The following is a 21331-nucleotide window of genomic DNA, read 5'->3' as shown; positions in this document are numbered from 1 at the left end:
CTCCCCTGTAGACTAGTAATCTGATGGCTGTAATATTCCAAAATTAGCAGAAGTGGTTCAGAAAGCACAGACTGAGGGCCAATGAACATTAGGAACAGAAAAAAAATGCTAGAACATCTGGCAGAAAAAATGCTCATAGTAGCTGGTATTGCACAAGAGTTTAGGAGAATTTATGGACATTTGCTCCCCTCACTATAATCAATGTACACTTGAAAGCGCCAAATGCTCCTAAATGTGTGTTTAGACGCATTTATGAGCGTTTAGCTTTTTTTCTGCCTGAAACTCCTCTCCAAAAATGCACTTGTGATGTGTTTTTTTTTTTCCGCCTCTAAACTCTCTTCTTGAAATATGCCTCTAAAAGTCCTAATGTGCATGAACACATAGGATAGCATTGAGCGGTTTCTAAGGCAGGGAACAAAACCCGGCAAAACTCCTATAGGAGCAAGAGAGTACCTGCACACTGGCTTATACACTGCTTCTAGAGGAGTTTTGCCTGTAGAAGCAGCTCTATGTCATCCTATGTGCCCATGCACGTTAGGATGTTTAGAGGCATATTTTAAGCTCAGCGTTAAGCGACAGGAAAAAAAAAAAACCCTTCTGATTTGTGTTCTTGAAAGCAAATTTTACAGCAGAAAAAAACACTAAATGCCTGTACAAAAACACTCTATATGAGTGTTTTTGGGTTTTTTGCCAAAAGAACTTTTTTTTTTTTTTTTTTTTTTTTTTAAGCCCAGTGTGCATGGAATGGGACAGAAGCATGGATATCTTGCACTGCAGTTCCTCAGTTACAGCTTCCTCTCCAGCCAGAACAATGTGCAGTAAAGTAGTGATATCACAAAATCTCTTGAGTCTAGCAATCAATGGGCAAAAAGTATTTCAACTAAAGCAGCAGCCCTCGACACAAGGGACGCTTCACATTGACAACTGTCTCTTGTGCTGATTTTTTTATTTATTTTTTAATGTTTGACTAAACCTAGGCTTTAATGTTTAGAATCAAAATGCAGGGGGTAATTTGTGGCTTTTAAGCCCATAAATTACATAAACTGCATTGTTGGATAAAATGGCAGTATTTCTGAGACAAGTCCCTAGGCTAAATTCACATTGCTTCTGCATCTTTTTTTCAAGCACACCACATTACACAGAGTGTTCATATTGTGTGCTGTGTTTGTGTTGTGGGTTTGGGTACCCTTTAAAAATGGATGGCACCCAAATGCAAATAGACCTGTCCTTGGCCGTACTGCACATTTTACAGCATGTTACTGTGACCAATCCACCCTTAGTGACCCATAATAGATTGAGCTTTGTGATCTGTTCGGAATTTCATGGGTAAAATTATAAAAGGGCTTCTTCATGACTAATTAACACAGTGGTACAATAACCTGGTATCCAGGAAAACAAGACCCGTTAAAAGCCTATTTAACCTAATGTGCTTTAGCCCTGGTTCACAACGGTGCGATTTGACATGTCAAAATGCATGTCAAATCGGGGGCAATTGCACTGTCCTAATCAGTGCGACGCTGGATTTGCGGCTCCGCACCAATTTCAAAAAGTAGTTTTTGTACTACTTTTTGCGATTACGGGCTGCGATTTACATTGACATCTGTGCAGAAACCTGCACAGATGTCTCTGAAATCGCGGCCGAAATCGAGGCTGACATGTGGGAGTGAAATCACGCGAGTTCAGATGAACTTGCACGGCTTCATTCCCACAGCTCAGTGTGAAACTGGACTAAGTGCCCATCTACATGTTTCTATGTACAATAATGGAAGTTGCGTGCATTTGTTTCAACTAATGATCTTAAAATGTGTTTTGCATGTTTAAGTGGGTTTGGGTGGGTTATTTTCAAAACCAAAAACTTTGGAGCCTTTTTTTTTCCCCATTCAGTACACTTTTATTAAAGTAAAACTAAAGGCAAAAAAAAAAGTTTCTTTTTTTTCTGAATACACGTTTGCTTAAATTCTTTGAATGTACATAGCGGACATGGAGAGAACTGTGTCATCTTACCAAAACTAATAAAATGTTTCACATAGATGTTAATATAATTTACATTAAGAAATAACGTTTTCACATTTTCTCCTTTTTTTTTTTTTTACCCTTCTTTTATTTATTTTTTTTTTCAGTGTCAGCAAATTGTTTCTTGTCTACAGTGTCAGAGTGTTGGGGTGGATCAAACTCATATTTGTCAGGTATGGGCTAGGTAAAGCAAAAGCATTTGTTTACTTAAAGTGATTGTAAAGGCTTGTTTTTTGTTTTCTATTAAAATAACAAATGTTATACTTCCCTCCTTTGTTGCAGTGGATTTGCACAGAGCAGTCCAGATCCTCCTCTTCTCGGGTACCTCTTCTCTGCTCTTGGCCCCTTTCTCCTGGTGAGTGCCCCCACCGCAAGCAGCTTGCTATGGGGTCACCTGAGCTGAGTCACAGCTTCCTGTGTCCATTCAGACATGGAGTCCTGCCCGCCCCCTCTCTCCCCTGTTTGGCTAGCTGACTTTGACAGCAGCGGGAGCCAATGGAACTGCTGCTGTGTCTCAGCCAATCAGGAACGAGAATCTCGGACAGCTGAGATATTCATGGACATTGCTGGAACTAGATGGACCTCAGGTAAGTGTGAGGGGGGCTGCTGCACACAGAAGGCTTTTTATCTTAATACATAGAATGCATTAAATAAAAAAAAAAAAACCTTCTGACTTTACAACCCCTTTAAAGTACATCTAAAAGGGAAACTTAAAGAAGTGGCTGAGATTATGACATTGTTAGCAATGGCAGGTGCGGACCTGATGGCTCTGGTGTGTACCAGACTTCTCCAGGACTTCAGGTTTCCAGAATGCTCAGTCAGTTTCATGGCAACAATGTTTTGGTAGGTTAAACATTAATCCAAGTTAAAGTGGTGTTCCACCCAAAAAAAAAAAAATGCATGAATGTGCCTAAAAAAAAAAATAAAAAAAAAATTTGGAAATTTTTTTTTTTTTTACTCACCTCTAAATGCCTGTTGCTAGGGGGTCTCTCGTAGTCTGCCTCTTTCAGTGCCCGGGCTGGTGCCATTACTTCCCCTCAGCACAGGAAGGGCTCAGCTCTGTTCCCTCCCTCTTGTCAATCATCTGGGACCCATTACAGGTCCCAGAGGTCCCAGGTGACTGAGCGGCCAATCATGGCGCGCCGCTCGCGCATGCGCAGTGGGTGCCCGGCTGTGATGCCACAGCCCAGTGTCCACAATTGCAATGCCGGAACCGCCAAACGGAGGGGGAGACGAGCAGGACTTTGATCCCCACATCGCTGGACCCTGGGACAGGTAAGTGTCCAATTAAAAGTCAGCAGCTGCAGTATTTGTAGCTGCTGAGGTTTATTTTTTTATTTTAAATGGGAACTCCTCTTTAACAATTACTATTAGGAAATAGGCACTTTGTAAAAATCTAATAGGACATCCTTATGTGTTACCAAAGATGTATATCCCATTGTGGCCTTTTCCTTTCAGCTCAATGTTGGAAAATGCCTACTATTGTAGACCTATGCCTTGCATTTCTCTTACCTTCTATTTTACCAATATCCACAAAATTTCCAATTCCTGTCATCTTTATTAACAGAGATTTCAAGCAACTGGTGTGGAAGCCAGCATTGATGAAGTTAGAAACGTGATTAATGCAGTGACCTGCCTGTTCAGGTAAACCTATAACTCTGTAGACAAATGAAAAATTGCACCATGCCACGAAGGTATTGCTGTTGGAGCCAATGGCCAATTAACCCTGCAGAAATACGTTTTATATAATGTGTGTATGTGTGTGTATATTGTAATTAATATATATATATATATATATATATATATATATATATATATATATATATATATATATATATAATCAGTGTTTCTCAACTCCAGTCCTCAAGGCACCCCAACAGGTCATGTTTTCTGGATTTCCCTCAGATGAAACGGCTGTGGTAATTACTAAGGCAGTGAAGCCTGATCAAATCACCTGTGCAAAATAATGGTAGGCCTGAAAACATGACCTGCTGGGGCTCCTTGAGGACTGGAGATGAGAAACACAGATAGATATATCTATCTTTTACAAAAGTGAGTACACCCCTCAGAATTTTGTAAATATTTTATTATATCTTTTCATGTGACAACACTGAAGAAATTACACTTTTCTGCAATATAAAGTAGTGAGTGTACAGCTTGTATAACAGTGTACATTTGCTGTCCCCTCAAAATAACTCAACACACAGCTATTAATGTGTAAACCGCTGGCAACAAAAGTTAGTACACCTCCAAGTAAAAATATCCAAATTGGGCCCAAAGTGTCAATATTTTGTGTGGCCACCATTATTTTCCAACACTGCCTTAACCCTCTTGGGCATGGAGTTCACCAGAGCTTCACAGGTTGCCACTGGAGTACTCTTCCACTCCTCCATGACAACATCACAGAGCTGGTGGATTCACTATCATAACCCTCTTGGGCATGGAGTTCACCAGAGCTTCACAGGTTGCTACTGGAGTCCTCTTCCACTCCTCTGGTAGATGTTAGAGACCTTGCGCTCCTCCACCTTGCTTTGAGGATGCCCCACTTGTGCTCAATAAGGTTTAGGTCTGGAGACATGCTTGGCCAGTCCGTCACCTTTACCCTCAGCTTCTTTAGCAAGGCAGTGGTCGTCTTGGAGGTGTGTTTGGGGTCGTTATTATGTTGGAATACTGCCCTGCGGCCCAGTCTCCAAAGGGAGGGGGATCATGCTCTGCTTCAGTATGTCACAGTATATGTTGGCATTCATGGTTCCCTCAATGAACTGTAGCTCCCCAGTGCTTGCAGCACTCATGCAGCCCCAGACCATGACACTCCCACCACCATGCTTGACTGTAGGTAAGAAACACTTGTCTTTTGTACTCCTCACCTGGTTGCTGCCACACACGCTTGGCACCATCTGTTGTTATCAATAAAATTTAACTTTTTTATATACCTTTTGTAGTCCACTACAGTTGTGCCTTAAAAGTCCTATTTTTTTAGTTCTTTGATGCATCTAAGACAATATCGGGGACGTTGGCACAAGTGACCCATGAGTACCTACAGAGTCACCCTGTATATTAGGTACTTCAGTACTAGGATTTTTTCTTTCGCCATCTGAACCAAATACGTTTATCTTGGTCTCATCAGACCACAGGACATGGTTCCAGTAATCCATGTCCTTAGTCTGCTTGTCTTCAGCAAACTGTTTGCGGGCTCTCTTGTGCATCATCTTTAGAAAAGGCTTCCTTCTGGGAGGACAGCCATGCAGACCAATTTGATGCAGTGTGCGGCGTATGGTCTCAATACTGACAGGCTGACCCCTTCAACCTCTGCAGCAATGCTGGCAGCACTCATACGTCACTTTTCCAAAGACAACCTCTGCATATGACGCTGAGCACGTGCACTCAACTTCTTTGGTCGACCATGGCAAGGCCTGTTCTGAGTGGAACCTGTCCTGTTAAACCACAGTATTGTCTTGGCCAACATGCTGCAGCTCAGTTTCAGGGTCTTGGCAATCTTCTTATAGCCTAGGCCATCTTTATGTAGAGCAATGATTCTTTTTTTCAGATCCTCAGAGAGTTCTTTGCCATGAGGTGCCATGTTGAACTTCCAGTGACCAGTGTGAGAGAGAGAGCAATAACACCAAATTTAACACACCTGCTTCCCATTCACACCTGAGACCTTGTAACACTAATGAGTCACATGACACCGGGGAGGGAAAATTACTATTTGTTCCCAATTTGTACTCACTTTTGTTATCATTGGTTTAGACATTAATGGCTGTGTGTTGAGTTATTTTGAGGGGACAACAAATTTATACACTATCATACAAGCTGTACACCCACTACTTTACATTGTAGCAAAGTGTAATTTCTTCAGTGTTGTCAAATGAAAAGATATATTATTACATAATATATACATTAGTATTTTCCTTCCTAAAAGGTTTTCACACTTTATCCTATGGTGGAGGAAATTCACTATGTAGGGTATACCAGCAATTAAAGCTGCTATATCCTATGTGAATAAGAGTTTGACTTGTCCGGCAGACAATGCTCAAATGCTTAGGGATCCAACGCATAAAAAGTTGGAATTCCTTTTAAAAAAAAAACACTTATTTTCTCTGGCAGATTGAGTGTCTCAACCTGCGCTGACAGTAATTGCTTAATCATTGAGAGACCAGTTTAAACAGGTGTTCAAGGTTATCCTACTCAGCAGGCCCAGGATCTGGCAGCTTTATGTTTGCAATAGTTGCTATGATAGATCGTATCCTTCAGGCCTTGCGCCCTTCGCTAAGCACCATGCTCCTGGCTAGTCTTCCCTTTTGCAGTAAAACAGCTATTTGGGGATGTTTTGGATAATACATCCAAAGAAATTCTAGTGGAAAAAAGTAGCCCTTTTGCCATTTAAGAAAAGGAGTAAATGTATTTTCATTTTAAAGCTCCTTGTGCAAGGGGCATCAGCCTCCAGGCAGTCACGACGCCATCAGGTTCAAAAGATAACCCCAGGGACAAAAGAGGTCTTGGGGGAGGAAACCTACAAAATACTGAAGCCTCCTTATGAGGAGGCGCCCCCGCTCGCTCAATAGGGGGAATTCTTCTGCGGTTCTCAAGGATCTGGCAGGAACAGTGTCAAGATGAATGGGGGACTTCCTCAATGGCTCCAAGGTACAAACTGAAGTTCCAAGAGTTCCTGGCTATCTGCCGGGGTTATGGCAGATAGCTGCCATAACCCCGGTATTTTCTGCAACGGCGGGCGGTCCTTTAAGATAAAGGTGGTCTCCGCGGCGCATTCACCGCTAGATCACTTTTATCGGCGGCGGGAGGTGCCCCTCCCTCCCGCCGCGCTCCGGTTGTCATGCTTTTGTTTCCTATTACAAGGAATAGGAATAAAAGTGACCCCAAAAACTTTTTAAAAAGACAGTATAAAAATTAATAAGAATGTTTTTTTTTTTTTTTTTAAAGTGCCCTGTCCCGCTGAGCTTACGCGCAAAAGCGAATGCATACTTAAGTCACACCCGCATATGACAACTGTGTTCAAACCACACATATGTGGTATCGCTGCGATTGTTAGTGTGAGAGCAATAATTCTAGCACTAGACATCCTCTGTAACTCAAAACTGTTAACCTGTAGAAATTTTTAAAACGTCGCCAATTGAGATGCCAAAGTTTGTCGCCATTCCACGAGCGGGTGAATTTTGAAGCATAACATGTTGGTTATCAATTTACTCGGCGTAATGTTATCTTTCACAATATAGAAAACAATTGGGCTAACTTTACTGTTTTCTCATAAAAAATATAATGTTTGGGGGTTCTAAGTAATCTTCTAGCAAAAAAAAAAATGTTTTTAACTTGTACACAACAAATCTCAAAAAGCGGGGTCGGTGTTTAAGTGGTTAAATGACGATGACAGAATATCAGCCAAAAATCCAAAAAACACACAATACAAATGTTATAAGCTGCAGTTCAGTGAGTAATATAAGTATTTGGTCCCTAAGCAAAACATGACTTAAGGATTTAGAGAAGATCTGTAAAGAAGAGTGGACCAAAATCCTTCCTAAGATGTGTGCAAATCTGGTAACCAACTACAAGGAATGTCTTACTTCTGTGCTTGCCAACAAGGGTTTCTCCACCAAGTACCAAGTTATGTTTTTCTTTGAATACTTATTTTACTCACTGGTTGATCTTCCGTCTCTATTAAAAATACACCTATGATAAAAAATTATAGAGGCTTCATTTCTTTGTAAGTGGGCAAAATGACAAAATCTGCAGGGGATCAAATAACTTTTTCCCCCCACTGTGTGTGTGTGTGTGTGTATAATATGTATATATTTGTGTGTGTGTGTGTATATATATTATATTGCATTTACAAGATATCCAAACCACTTCAGCTTGATATTTCCAGTGTAAGGGTCCAGTCACAATTTTTTGTTGAATTAGCTCTAGTGTTACTGCTATGTACAGCAACACGTGCAGCATGTGTTGGTGCAATGCAGTGTCAATCATTCTAAATGCTACTTAAATTTGCCATGTGACACCTGCATTGCTGTGCAGTGCACTCATTTTTGGCAGCACACCACACCTTAATGCATAGCCTTGTGCTGCAAAGCATATTCATCAGCAAGGTGCATTGGATTGCAGAGTGCTTTGCAGTAACACTCGCACAGTAACACCATAGTGTGAATGGGCCTTTAGAATTATCTCTGAGATCATTTCAGCATGGTATATCCACAATCTTGTTCTTTTACATATTCCGTGCTGCTAAATGATGAGCCTTGTATGAGAACTATGGGCCATACATTTATCACATAGTTTATAGTGCATTCTCTTAACATCTTGTTTGTTTATGTGCATCAAACTGTATTTTAGGATTTTAGAATTTTTTTGTTCGATGTACTAACTGAACACAGTTGCCAACCCCCCCCTTTTTTTTTTCTTTTGGGAGGAACAGGATGATGTACAGTGAACAGCAGGTCAATAAAATTACTTGCTAGTTTGCATGTGTTGCTCCTTTAATGACTGGAGGAGATGCCATGCATCCAGCTGGCGAGGGAGCAACAGATGAAAACAGGTGATTTCACAGTACATTTTAGCAGTTTTTCTCACTAGTGAGGTGCTGTCAGCAAAAGAATCGCTAGTGTGACATGGACTCAATGTGCAAAACTATGAAATGCAAATTTGCTGGATTACCCATGGCAAGCTGTCAGCTGACAAAATGAAGAGGAAAAGCTGCTTAGTTGCTATGAGCAGTACCAGCAGCTCTTTCACATGTCCGTATGATATACTGTATGTTATTTCTGGTGACTGTCTTTGCTTCCCTGAAAATGCTGGCTTTCCGGATGTCATGCACATCCAACTGCATCAATACTTTTCCTGAAAATAGTTTGTAGATTAAATGTGCTGGAGTGACTCTGAATTTCATGATCTGCATGCTTGTCTTTGGTTTCAGAAGGTCAGCATATGGCATCCCCCATATTTAAGCTCAGCAGCCATTTAAATAATGGGTCCATCACAAGTTGGCATTGCACACCAGAACATGTGCAATTAGTATCTACCAATCCTGCCCCTCATATGCCTAGTCTGGCTATCTTGGAGATTCTGTGGAGTTTGTGAATTTGGTGCCCTTGTTGGTTGTTCTCAAAGCGCCACAGATTACTCAAACTAATAAACGTCCTTCTACAAGTGTCATTAGGTAGTGTAAATCTTACACTGGAAGGATCTGTATTATGTTTTTTTGACCAGCAGAGGGAGTTAGGCACACAAGTTCGGCATGTATTAGTTAAGAATTGAATACCATAATATGAAAGTGTGTAAGAAGACTAAAGAATGAAGACTATTACACATTTCTCTGAAGGTTCACATTAATTCAGGTCATGGTTTAGCTAGTAGTAGTTAGTCTTATTTCCCCGGACTTGTTCTGTAATATTAAATGGATGTTTCACAGTTCATCCAAGCCGCTGAGAACTGAATAAGTGGCCTAAATAAGCTGCAAAACCTCTTTAATATTATAGAACAAGTCCAACGAAATGTAATGAACTACTGCTACTTTTTTTGCACCATTATATAGGAATGTACTGTTGTGTTTCTCAAGGTAAATTTAGAGTATCTCATGCCAGAACCCCCATTAACTAAATCTTTAAAAATGCAGTAACCAATAGAAACTCCACCTCGGACCAAGAAAACATGGATTCTTGCTAAGATGAATTGCTACACTTAAATGACCACTATCCCAAAAAATGTTGTGTTCTGGCTCCAAATTTTGTGGGAACAGTTTGGGGATGGCTCCTTCCTGTTCCAATATGAATGCGCAACAGTGCACAAAGCAAGGTCCATAAAGATATGAGGGAGCAAGTTTGGGGTGGAAGAAAGTGTATGTCTTAGTGACCACAAAGGAAATGAGAAGATCTTCTCAATAAGAGGCTTTAATGTAAAACTAAAGGCAACATTTTTTTTTTTTTTTCGTTTTGGAGAGAGTTAAGTAGAGCTGCTGAATTAATCGTCAAGAATCGTTATCGCGATCTTGACTAAAGTGTTTCACAATTCTTTCTATGCAAATGATTCTCTCTGCTCTTCTGAAGCCACAGCCATCAAAAGAAAGGAAGAGAAAAACTGGGCAGTCTGCCAAGAATCAAAGCATTCTTTATGGGCCCTTTCACATTGGAGTGGTTTGCAGGCACTATTGCGCTAATAATAGTGCCTGCAAACCGACCCGAAAGTGCTGCTGCTGTCTCTCCAGTGTGAAAGCCCTCGGGGCTTTCACACTGGAGCGGTGCTCTAGCAGGACGGGAAAAGTCCTGCTAGCAGCATCTTCGGAGCGGTGAAGGAGCGGAGTGTATACCGCTCCTTCACCGCTCCTGGCCATTGAAATCAATGGGACAGCGCGGCTATACCGCCGGCAAAGCGCCTCTGTAGTTTTCAACCCTTTCTCGGCCGCTAGCGGGGCAGCAGAGAGATTACATCATCTCTCTGCTGCCTGCCTTCACTCTGGGACACATCAAGTGATGATCCGCAGTGTGTGGCAAGTCACTTTCCGCAATAGGTGACGTTGTGGCAAGTGACAATCCGCAACGTGTGGCAGGTGACATGGCAAATGACAATCTGCAACGTGTGGCAGGTGACGTGGCAAATGACATTCTGCAACGTGTGGCAGGCGACTCGCATAGTCCACTGGTCTGAGTCCACCATCTTGTTCTTGGTAGAGGACTCTACCCAGTCCATCTCTGCTGGCATCCACACGAAGTTCATAGGGCTTGGCAGGGTCAGCATAGGCTAATACCGGGGCTTCGGTGAGGCGCCTCTTAAGGTGCCAGAAAGCCCTTTCACACTGAGGAGTCCATTGTTCTTGCGCCGATTCTCCCTTCCTGCGAGCACCAGGCTTCTTCACCTTAGTATGTAAAGTGTATGTAAAGTGCCTCGCAAGTACTGTACAGACATTTTGCCGACGACATTGTAAGTGTGGGCGCCCAGCTGTGACAGTTTGCGGCTTCTCAGCCGGGCACGCACAGCTGTGGTAATTGCTAAGGCAGTGAAACCAATCAAATCATCTGTGCAAAATAATGGTAAGCTTGAAAACATGACCTTTTGGGGTGCCTTGAGGACTGGAGTTGAGAAACACTGCCTTAGACCCCTTTCACACTGGGGCGTCGGGTCGTTAAAGCGGCGCTTTTTTTGCGGGGGTTTTCGGGCACTAGCAGGGTGGTTTTCATCTGTTTCATCTGAGGGAAATCCTGAAAACATGACCTGTTGGGGCGCCTTGAGGACTGGAGTTGAGAAACACTGCTCTAAGGCTAGGTTCACACTCGTCCGGGGCTGCGTGTAAATTAGACGCTTTCTCGCACTTGCAGCAGACATGCTGAGGCAGGTTTTCCTGTGTTGGGAACCACATCGCGGTTTTCCTGCAGCTGTGTTTTTGGAAAAGGTGCAGGGACCTTTTCGCTGTGTTTTCCATAGGTTCAAATGAATGGACTGCTGTGCCTGCGAAAATGCGGCTGCCAGGAAAACGAAATGGTTTACACCTAGCCTTGGTGGGCATACAGTGCTCAGTGGCACCTTTTTGTGCTAGGAAGCTGTCATTAATGTGCTTCCTGCTCAGGGCTCGTGGGTTTCTAGAAGACCAGTGGCCACCAGCCTCTTGGCAACTAATGATGCATTTGGGCCCCATTCATCTGCCCTCCTAGCAAATGGATAAATACTCTGAACAGAAGGGCTGGCGACTTGCCGTGCTCTTGAATAAAAGTACATTATTACTGCAAGGTACAGAGTATATGCTGACGTGTTTTGGCAAGAGAGCCTCCATCAAAGCATGATGCTTTGATGAACGCTCTCTAGCCGAAATTCCCCAGCCGACAGCTGAATATAAACAAAGGTACTGGCATCATTACCTAAATATGGCAATGGCCATATTGATGTGAATCTCTTGGCTAACAGCTCAGTGAGGCCAGAGGGGCATCTTTGGTTGCTAATTTGCTCTGGACAGAAGGCTATAAATTACACTAAAAATGGAGTGGGTAGTATGGACACTCCGGTCTCAGTGCTGAGAACCCCGCAATGCCTTGTTGCAATAAATTTATGTAGCTGTTTATGAAGGGTACATGAATCTGTCACAGGCATTGACATTTGCATGCCTTTGTCTATAACGATTTTTATGACTTCCAGTGAATGCTGTCTGCATGTTCACTGTGAATGCTAGGTCACTGCTATTTACAATATAATCTTGAAATTGTAACTAATCACTTCCAGACCAAGCCTTTTCTGGCAAGTTTTTGTTTACATGTAACAATCTGTATTTTTTGCTAGAAAATTACTTTGAACCTCCAAACAATATATTTTTTTTTAAAGCAGAGAATAAATTGATGGGTGTCGCAATTTATTTCACACGGTAAAATACAAAAGATGTTATGCTGAGTAATGGATACCAAACATGTCACACTTTTTAAATTGCTCACGGTTGTGCAACGGCAACAAATTACATACAGTGCCTTGAAAAAGTACTCATACCCCTTGAAATTTTCCACATTTTGTCATGTTACAATCAAAAACGTAAATGTCTTTTATTGGAAATGACAAAATGTGGAAAATTTTAAGGGGTATGAATACTTTTTCAAGGCACTGTAAATTGTACTATTCATAGGTGACACTTTAAAAGCTTTGACCGGTTACCACTGTAGGTCTCCTACTCATGATCCGACGTTCGCGGCTATGCCCCACATGGGGGCGAACGTGATGTTGCGCACATCGGTCATGCACGTGTATATATGTATGTGTGTGTGTATATATATATATATATATATATATATATATATATATATATATATATATATATATATATATATATATATATATATATATATATATATATATATATATATATATACATACACATACATATATACACGTGCATGACCGATGTGCGCAACATCACGTTCGCCCCCATGTGGGGCATAGCCGCGAACGTCAGATCGTGAGTAGGAGACCTACAGTGGTAACCGGTCAAAGCTTTTAAAGTGTCACCTATGAATAGTACAATTTACAGTGCCTTGAAAAAGTATTCATACCCCTTGAAATTTTCCACATTTTGTCATTTCCAATAAAAGACATTTACGTTTTTGACCCCAGATCTCTCAATAAAGCGTACCTGTCACAAGGATGTATACATTCCTTGTGACAGGTACGCTTTATTGAGAGATCTGGGGTCCACAAAAAACAAAACAAATTAAAGCTTTCAAAACACCAAGATTGGAGTTTTTGGAATGCTTTTGATTTTTTTTAAATGGTGCCGTTGACATCCGGGGTAAACCGGAAGTGATGTTAGGTCATCTTTTCTGGGTTACCATAGCAGAGAGCCGATCAAAGCCGATCCCGACTTTGTTTGTCTCTCTCCAACAAGCCGGCAGAAGCTCTGGCTGGTAGCTCTAGTCTCCCAGTGAGATGGGAGAACCCTAGAAATCCGCATTGGTGGGTGGTGATCAGCTGCAGGCATCCTGCCGGTATAACCACGTGAAGTCCAGTGACGTACAGGTATGTCACTGGTCCGGAAGTGGCAGACTAATCTTACACCTAAAATAGATGGTAAGCATATACCGTAGTTACATTTTTTTTGTTTGTTTGTAATTTTCTATTCTGCAGGGCAGTTAAGTATAGGTATGCTTGTTCCTACTTTTCATTATTCAATCCCCTAATCTGTTTGCAAGAAAGGTTGCACAGTACAGAATGGTTACAAAGGCTGTAGTCCTACTCAGCAGCTCTGGCTTGCGGGAAAGTGATATAGTATATAAAGTATGGTAGATTTTGTGGATTTTCTGACATGAGTTTTTTGATAGCGGTAGCTGTTTATTGAATCCTGTTTCCTGGTGACTGGATTTGCTCTATAATAATCATATTTGTGATTTATTTTCAACTTTGATCAAAAACACTCACCTCCAAAGTGTTGTTTTTTTTTTTTCTTGATTTACAGTACTGCTGCAAAGCACAGACTTTCCAGTGATGCGCTATTAAATTTTGTTGTAAGCAAATACAAATTGCCAAAGCAGATCTTGCAAGTCATCCGTCATGTGTGGAATGAGGAGGGGAAAAGTCTGTTAACGAATGAAGGATCCAGAGATTTGTTGCCAGCCTTACAAGTAAGATTCATATACAGATTTCTAAAATGGATTACAATTCTTCTACCATTGTATCAGTATGGGATTAGACACACACTTTCTGGGTATGTGTGTCTTTGTCTCTTATAATGACAATAGGCTCACATTTTTTATTAAATAAATGAAAAAATGTTTAATTGTAAGTAGAATGTACCTTCTATCTCTCTTGCTTTGTTTCATCTCTCAAATGCAAGCTATTTTTCTGCTATTCCCATACGGACACTCTACCCTCACCGAAACGGGCAGTAGGGATTTTTTAGTTTTGCAGAGGTCATTTTTGATGGCACCAGAAAACTGTCTATAGCGCTTTATTGACTTCCCTAGTATAAAAGTCACTCTTTATGTTTTGGTGTGAAGGTCATTTCGCATGTGCTGAATGTATTTGGTTGTATTGTTGTACTAGTCTTTTATTTTGAAGTTTGCATTTGTATGGCTAGTACACATTGCTGTAGTTTGAAAATGTGTATGCCACTACTATTCCTTAGTAGAGGAGGTAATGGGACTCAGAAACTTATGGTTTTTTTTTTTTTTTTGTTTTCTCTGTGACTATAACAAATCTGGGTGCAGTCATCACTGTGTTTTGATCCATGTATGGACATGGTGGTTATATAGAAGTGGATCTATTGATCTGGTTCAAGGTCACAAGTCCCAAGTTGGATTTTCAGGAGGATGTTCGTGAGCCGCAGACAAATCAATACAATGCTCATATGTGGTTTTACATGATACACTCTGCAGTGCATGAGGATATGTTCCAGTGACAACTGTTTAGGGACCCATTCCCACCATTTTCTCTGATGCAGTAAATCACTACACACAGTAGTGCATTGCGGGTAACTGCAACATATGTGTGTCTGGGTGCACCACAGCAAGCTAAAACTGGCAGCTGTGAACCCACCCTAAGAGGATTTTTCATTCTTTTAGATCTTTAATGGGACAAAAAATAGGTTGACTGATTCTTGCTCAGCTATCATATTTCTTTTTTTTGTTTTTTTTTTATTATTATTATTATTCTTACAGCTTGTGGATTTTCAGTGGAAAATTGGAATGGCCGTTAGTTCGGACAATTGTCGATCCCTGAATCATCCCTATGTGACTGTGTCGTTAAAGGTGGCAGATTCTTCTGGTCAGGTCACAAATAAAGTCTTCGAGATGTCGATTGCTGAATTTCAGGTTGGTGAAAGTTACTGCTGACATTTTTATTCTTGGATTAAAATTTCAATTTGTTCTACCTTTTCAGAAAGTTACGAAGCAAAATGGACACAGCTGCTCTTCTGTCACTTGATGTTAATCTGCTCTTCTGCCACCATATAAAGAATTCGGTGGATAATTTAAATAACTTAAAGTAAACTTTTTATGGGACAAACATGGAGGCTGCCATTGCTGATCTCCTTTTGAAAATGTTAATTGTTATGGTTTCTGTACTTTCTTTGTCACTTGGTGAGCAGATTGCAGGTGGGCACACAGTTACTGAATGGCAGGAAGAATCAAAGAAATACGAGGATGCTCACCAGCACTCTCACAGTTCATTGATAACTACAAGCCGTCGGCAATGAAGGCCAATGGTAGATGTGTAGTTCATTCATTCATTGAACTGTGCCCACACAGCTGCACTGTTTTTGAATTCTGCAGGGAGAAGATCCCCTGCTCACTGTCACATGGAGGTGGGATCGGGGAGGGGAGAGGAAGCTGGAGCTGCAACCTAAATATGGGTGAAACATGTAACATGTTCCAAAAGTGAGCCTATCCTTTAAACCCAAAAAGCAAACATTTATTGTATTGTAGCTTACCAATTCTTACAAACCTGGTGTGTGTGATTATGTCCTTGCCACTTCCTATATCCTTGTATGTTGTGTTCAATAAGATGCCCATCTAAGTTTTTTGAAATTGGCAACACTTCCCACTGAAACCTTTGATTGTTGAAGGGAGTTCCACATTCTTACCACCCTGACAGTAAAGAATCCGCTACGCTGTTTAGATTAAATCGCTTCTCATCCAGCTTCATTGAGTGTCTTCTTAAATGACCTGAGACTGAATAGTTTCCTCCCAATGCTAGAATCACCATTAAAATATTTGTATATTGCAATTATATCCCCTTTTGAGCATCTCTTCTCCAGGGATAATAATCTTAATGTTTTGCAATTGTTCCTCAATTGTTCCTATTAGTTTTGTCGCCCTTCCCTGGACTTTCTGCAGTTCTAGCACATCTTTCCTGACCACTGGAGACCATAACTGGATGGCATACTCAAGATTTGGCCAATCTTAGATGAAAGGGCTGCACTTTTTCTTTTTTTTTTTTTTTTTTTTTTTTTTTTTAAGCTTTCTTTCTATTTTCATCTGGTGATGAAAAGTATGAGAAAGGCCTAAGAAACGAAAACTAATGCAGCCACCACATCTAAGGATTGGTAAGCTGCAATATATTGTATTATATGTTTGGTTTTGGGCATAATGCTGCTTTAAAGTCCCCACCCAGCTGTTCATTTACCTCTACAAAACGCTCCAGCACTGCTTCTTGTCTTCTACCTCAATTGCCTAAAATTCTCTTCCCTCCTGGCCACACCTTTGCAGCGCACCCTAATAAACTTGTATAGGATTAGGAGTACTTCAAGACTGAAGGTGCTTGGAAGATCATCCTATACAAGTCTAAGTGGGCTCACGGTGCAGGCGTGGCATAAAGTGAAGTGACAGTAGAGGTACATGTGTACTTTAGCGCCCCATTTACTTTATGTATTTTTATTAATGTGACACATTACCATGCCTAAATGCACATTATGTTAAGGCAGCCCATTCATTTTCAATGGGCTAGCAGCTTACCCTAAAGTGGAATTGAACACAAAAAGTGGAGATTTGCTTTGTTATAAGTAACATATTGAAACGTTGGTTCTGCCTAAGCAGTAGTGGAATTCCTCCAGAAAAATAGCAGTGCACTTCCTGGTATGTGAGGTTGCCTAGGCACTCCTGGGTCTACAGCCTAAGGGCACTTTCACACTGGGCCACCCCTGGCATTGGTGGTAAAGCGTCGCTATTTTTAGCGGCGCTTTACCTTTGTTTTAGCGGCCCTTTTTGGCAGCTAGTGGGGCGCTTCTAACCCCCGCTATCGGCCGATAAAGGGTTAAAAGCACACCACTCCAGAGTGAAAGCACTCGGGCTTCCTCACTGGAGTGAGAGGAGAGGCGCTTTGCAGGTGCTATTTTTAGCGCTATAGCGCCTGTAAAGCGCCTCACTGTGAAAGGGGTCTAATAGCTGTATATCTGCAGTGTGACCGTAGATGATGCAATATTCTTTCCTTGATTACCCCATCAGCACAGTCACTGGAATCCCTCCTGTCCCTAATGTGTTCTGCCGGCAGGGAGCACGGGGAGCCATCCCTGCTGGCGGAATACAGTCTGTGCTTAACCACCTGGGATTCGATCCACCTATAGCCGGCTTAAAGTGGTTGTATACTCCACTTGGACATTTGTACCTACAGGTAAGTCTATAATAAGGCTTACCTGTAGGTAAAATGAATATCTCCTAAATCTACATGGTTTAGGAGATATTCACCCTGCATGCAGCCGCTGACATCAGTGGCGCATGCGCAGTGAAGGTCCGGCATAACTTGCCGGAACAAAGGACTCCCGCGCGCATGAATGGGAGTAACGTCATCACGCCTCTGGCCACTCACAGCGCCGGAGCCAGCGACCCCGGAAGAAATGGCGAGGCAACATGTCAGCCCCCTCAGCACTGACCGGGTCGGGCTGCGGGAGCTTCGTTCTAAGGTAAGTATTCCATAATGATGCATACTAGCACATTATGTCATCGTCTTGGGGGGATTTCAGCGGTTTACTACCACTTTAAGGCATGGCTGCCCCTAACTGCCAGTCTTATGGGATTTGCGGTGATAATTGGTAATGTCGCTACTGTACTGCACACTGTTATTTTTTGCTTTGCTCTGACATGAGGAAACAAGGGTCTGCCTTTACCAAGATGGTCACATGTTCGCGGAGACCCAGTGTACAAAAAAGATGTGCTAAGTCAGTAGTGGGAAAAATACCAGCTGAAGGGAGACCGCAGACAATTCTGGTGACTAGTCCTTTGCCCTCTGCTTGCTTTTTTTGGGCATCGCTCCTTTAGTTCCTCTTTAACACATGGGAACAGAAATGCAGGTTTTTTTGTTTTGTTTTTTTTACTGCAGGTGTTTTGTACTGTGCTAGTATGTTTGCAGAGAATGATACCACATTGAGGTTGATTTACTAAAACTGGAGAGTGCAAAATCTGGTACAGCTGTGCATGGTAGCCAATCAGCTTCTAACTTCAGCTTGTTCAATTAAGCTTTGACAAAAAAAAAAAAACTGGAAGCTGATTGGTTTCTATGCAAAGCTGCACCAGATTTTGCACTCCCAGTTTTAGTAAATCGACCCTTCCGTGTATAATATATTAACTTGTGTTTCCACTTGCTACCAAAATGTGGTATGAATGGTTTTTGTGACGGACTGCCTGGCACCCGGCCTGGGTGCTTTTGCCAAGATACAACTTTCTCCACCCTGGAACCAGGAATTCTTGCTGAGAATTGCACCCAAGAACTAGACAACACTAGCATAGGTGCAAACTGGAAAGCTTTATTGAAAACTCACCCAGATTTTATACCACACAAAATCAGATAAGATCTTAATCTCATTTATCCTACACAATGTGAATACATAAACATCCCACAATGGTTCAATAACGGGGTAAAGTGGACACAATATTAATCACATCTCCAAGAGGATTAGCAGACGGACAGAAACAGTAGGCAACTTAATTAACAATGGGGCTTCACACATAGGAGGCACACAATGGGGGGAATTATACAATAAGAGAAAGACCCCCTTCATAAACATATTTACACAAAGCAGCAGGAGACTCCATCTGTTTGAACTGATTATAATCTTCTGCAGTGAGTCTTAGACTAGGAGGGGTTTGAAGCAGTCAAGACTGGCTTGGGCTGCTGATTCCATACCCCAACAAAACACAGGGGCCCCAAATCTGTATCCAGGTACTAGGTTCCCAGAGTCTGTGTGTTTCGGGGAGACGTGGACCCAACGCCAAAGCAAAACCCCTCCAAGTCCCCCCAGGCACACACCTCCCAAAGAATAGAGCCCCCTCAAAAGCCAGGGCCCATAGTCAATGGACAATGGGCTACCCTGCAGTCCCCTCCAAAAGCCCCTGTGCAGGTTGGATCTGTCAGTCTGTGTAAAGGGGTTCGTTACTAAAAAAAAAAAAAATCTGTGAACAGATTTGGATCATCTTTATATGTCGAACCTAAAAAATGAACTACTGAATATTTAACCAATATACTTTACTTTTTTTTTTTTTTTTTTTTTTTTTTAGAATTTTCACAAACAATTTAAAGAGATGTCTGCAGCTTTAGAAACTGTTTAAAATGGACAGTAAAAATCTGACATCCTGTAACTACAGAAAAAAGGCCTGCACTTGGATTACTCATAATAATGGACCTTATTTCTACCTTCTATCATTTTGAGTGCCAGAATTTGACAGGAAATTAGCTCAGTGATGACCACGTTCTCCACAAATGTTTGTATCAGACAATTCAAGCAACAGATAATTCTGCAGTCTGTAAATTCGATGTTTGAACATTTCCTTATTTCTTGTACATTTCTCTAAGGGAATTACTTCTTCTTTTTTTTTTTTTTTTTTTTTTTTTTTTATTGTACTATTAATATTTTTTTCCTACAAACTGTAAAGAGCCTTAATGAATGCTTCCTTCTACGCACAGGTTAAGAACATTTTGTATTGTTCAAATGTATACTAAATAAAGTGATTTAATTCCTGTATTGTTTATGAATGGTTTACATTCCTTTTTACTGCACTGCTTGTTCTTTAGGCAATGACATATCTTTCATGATGTTCTGAGATTGTATAGTCTACACAGCATAGTGAGTCACTGGCCTTTCTAGCGTCTGTCAACAGGAACACCATTTCCTACCCTTGGCCTCACACGTATGTTGTGTACAGGACAGCCTGTGCAGCACCTTTCTCTAGAGATCAGCTTGGATTTTACCCAGCATTTTACATGTGCTAAATACTATTGTTTCCCAATACAAGAATTTTGCCTACAAAGGTAAAAAATCAAGCATTCCTCCGGTTATGATATAATGAAACCCTCTGGTTTATTAGCAACATCAGAGGAGCAAAAAGGGGATATACAATTCGAATTGCAGAATTGTCTCCCACCAATATGTTACATACTGTTTTGCCCATGAAATCCACACTTTGCAAAAAATTCATGCTGTAAATCGTCTACAGCTCAGAATCTTTCAAACTGAAGGTGTGTCTAATGGAGAAGGCTTTTGTAAACAACTTGGCTTAAAGTGATACTAAAGTCTCGTTTTTTTTTTTTTTTTTTTTTCTTTAAAAATCACAAACGTGTCTATACTTGCCCTGTGCAGTGGTTTTACACAGAGCAACCCAGATCCGCCTCTTTTTGGGTCCCTCTTATGGGCTCCTGGCCCCTCCCTCCTGTCGAGTGCCACCACAGCAAGAGGCTTGCTATGGGGGCACCCAAGCTGAGCCACAGCTCTGTGTGTCCATTCAGACATCGAGCCGCGGTTCGGCCCCACCCCCTCTCTTCTGATTGGCTAACTGATTTTGACAACTGTTTGAAGGCTTTCTTGTGCATCATCTTTAGAAGAGGCTTCCTTCTGGGACAACAGCCATGCAGACCAATTTGATGCAGTGTGCGGCGTATGGTCTGAGCACTGACAGGCTGACCCCCCATGCCTTCAACCTGTTATCGAAATTTGGCTGCACACAGCCAAATCTCCTGTTTCTAATAATAATAACAATTTTGTCTAATGATATAAATGCATCTCACCTTTTGATCATATGTCTTTCCTTCTGCCGTAGCCCATCCTCTGGTGTGTGCCCCTTCCCCAAAAACAGACATCAACCCATCCTTACGTTCTCAGCTCCAGCATCACATTGCCAGCAAGACACCCCCCCCCCCCGCCGAGCAGTGTCCTGGCTCTTTATTAGCATAACAGGAAGTCCCATAACTCGAGGGTTGGGCTTCCAACAGCCAAACACCTCTTACAAAGCTTGTGACCTCACAGGAAATGAACACAGGATGTGAATGACCATATAAGGATTTAACAGGATGTGAGAACACAGAAACCCTTCCAACAGGGTAAAAACAGAAACAATCAAAGACATGTATACATTCAAAATAG

At 41.6% G+C, this 21331-nt stretch overlaps 1 protein-coding gene across 1 annotated transcript in view; it reads left to right on the top strand.

Annotated features, from left to right (window-relative positions):
* COMMD6 (COMM domain containing 6) overlaps positions 1–19941 on the top strand; it is a 40381-nt gene extending 20440 nt beyond the window's left edge. The window contains exons 3-7 of the mRNA XM_073614265.1: positions 2121–2186; positions 3581–3657; positions 13943–14108; positions 15144–15296; positions 19473–19941. Coding sequence (XP_073470366.1) covers positions 2121–2186; positions 3581–3657; positions 13943–14108; positions 15144–15296; positions 19473–19523 — 513 coding nt within the window. The 3' untranslated portion in view covers positions 19524–19941. The remainder of the gene's footprint in view (positions 1–2120; positions 2187–3580; positions 3658–13942; positions 14109–15143; positions 15297–19472) is intronic.
* Positions 19942–21331: the final 1390 nt, after the last annotated feature.

The sequence above is a fragment of the Aquarana catesbeiana genome, linkage group LG02 (genome assembly GCF_042186555.1).
Source record: "Aquarana catesbeiana isolate 2022-GZ linkage group LG02, ASM4218655v1, whole genome shotgun sequence".
Lineage (NCBI taxonomy): Eukaryota > Metazoa > Chordata > Amphibia > Anura > Ranidae > Aquarana > Aquarana catesbeiana.
Note: the sequence above shows the minus strand (reverse complement) of the source record. Positions and strands in the feature narration are given on the sequence as shown.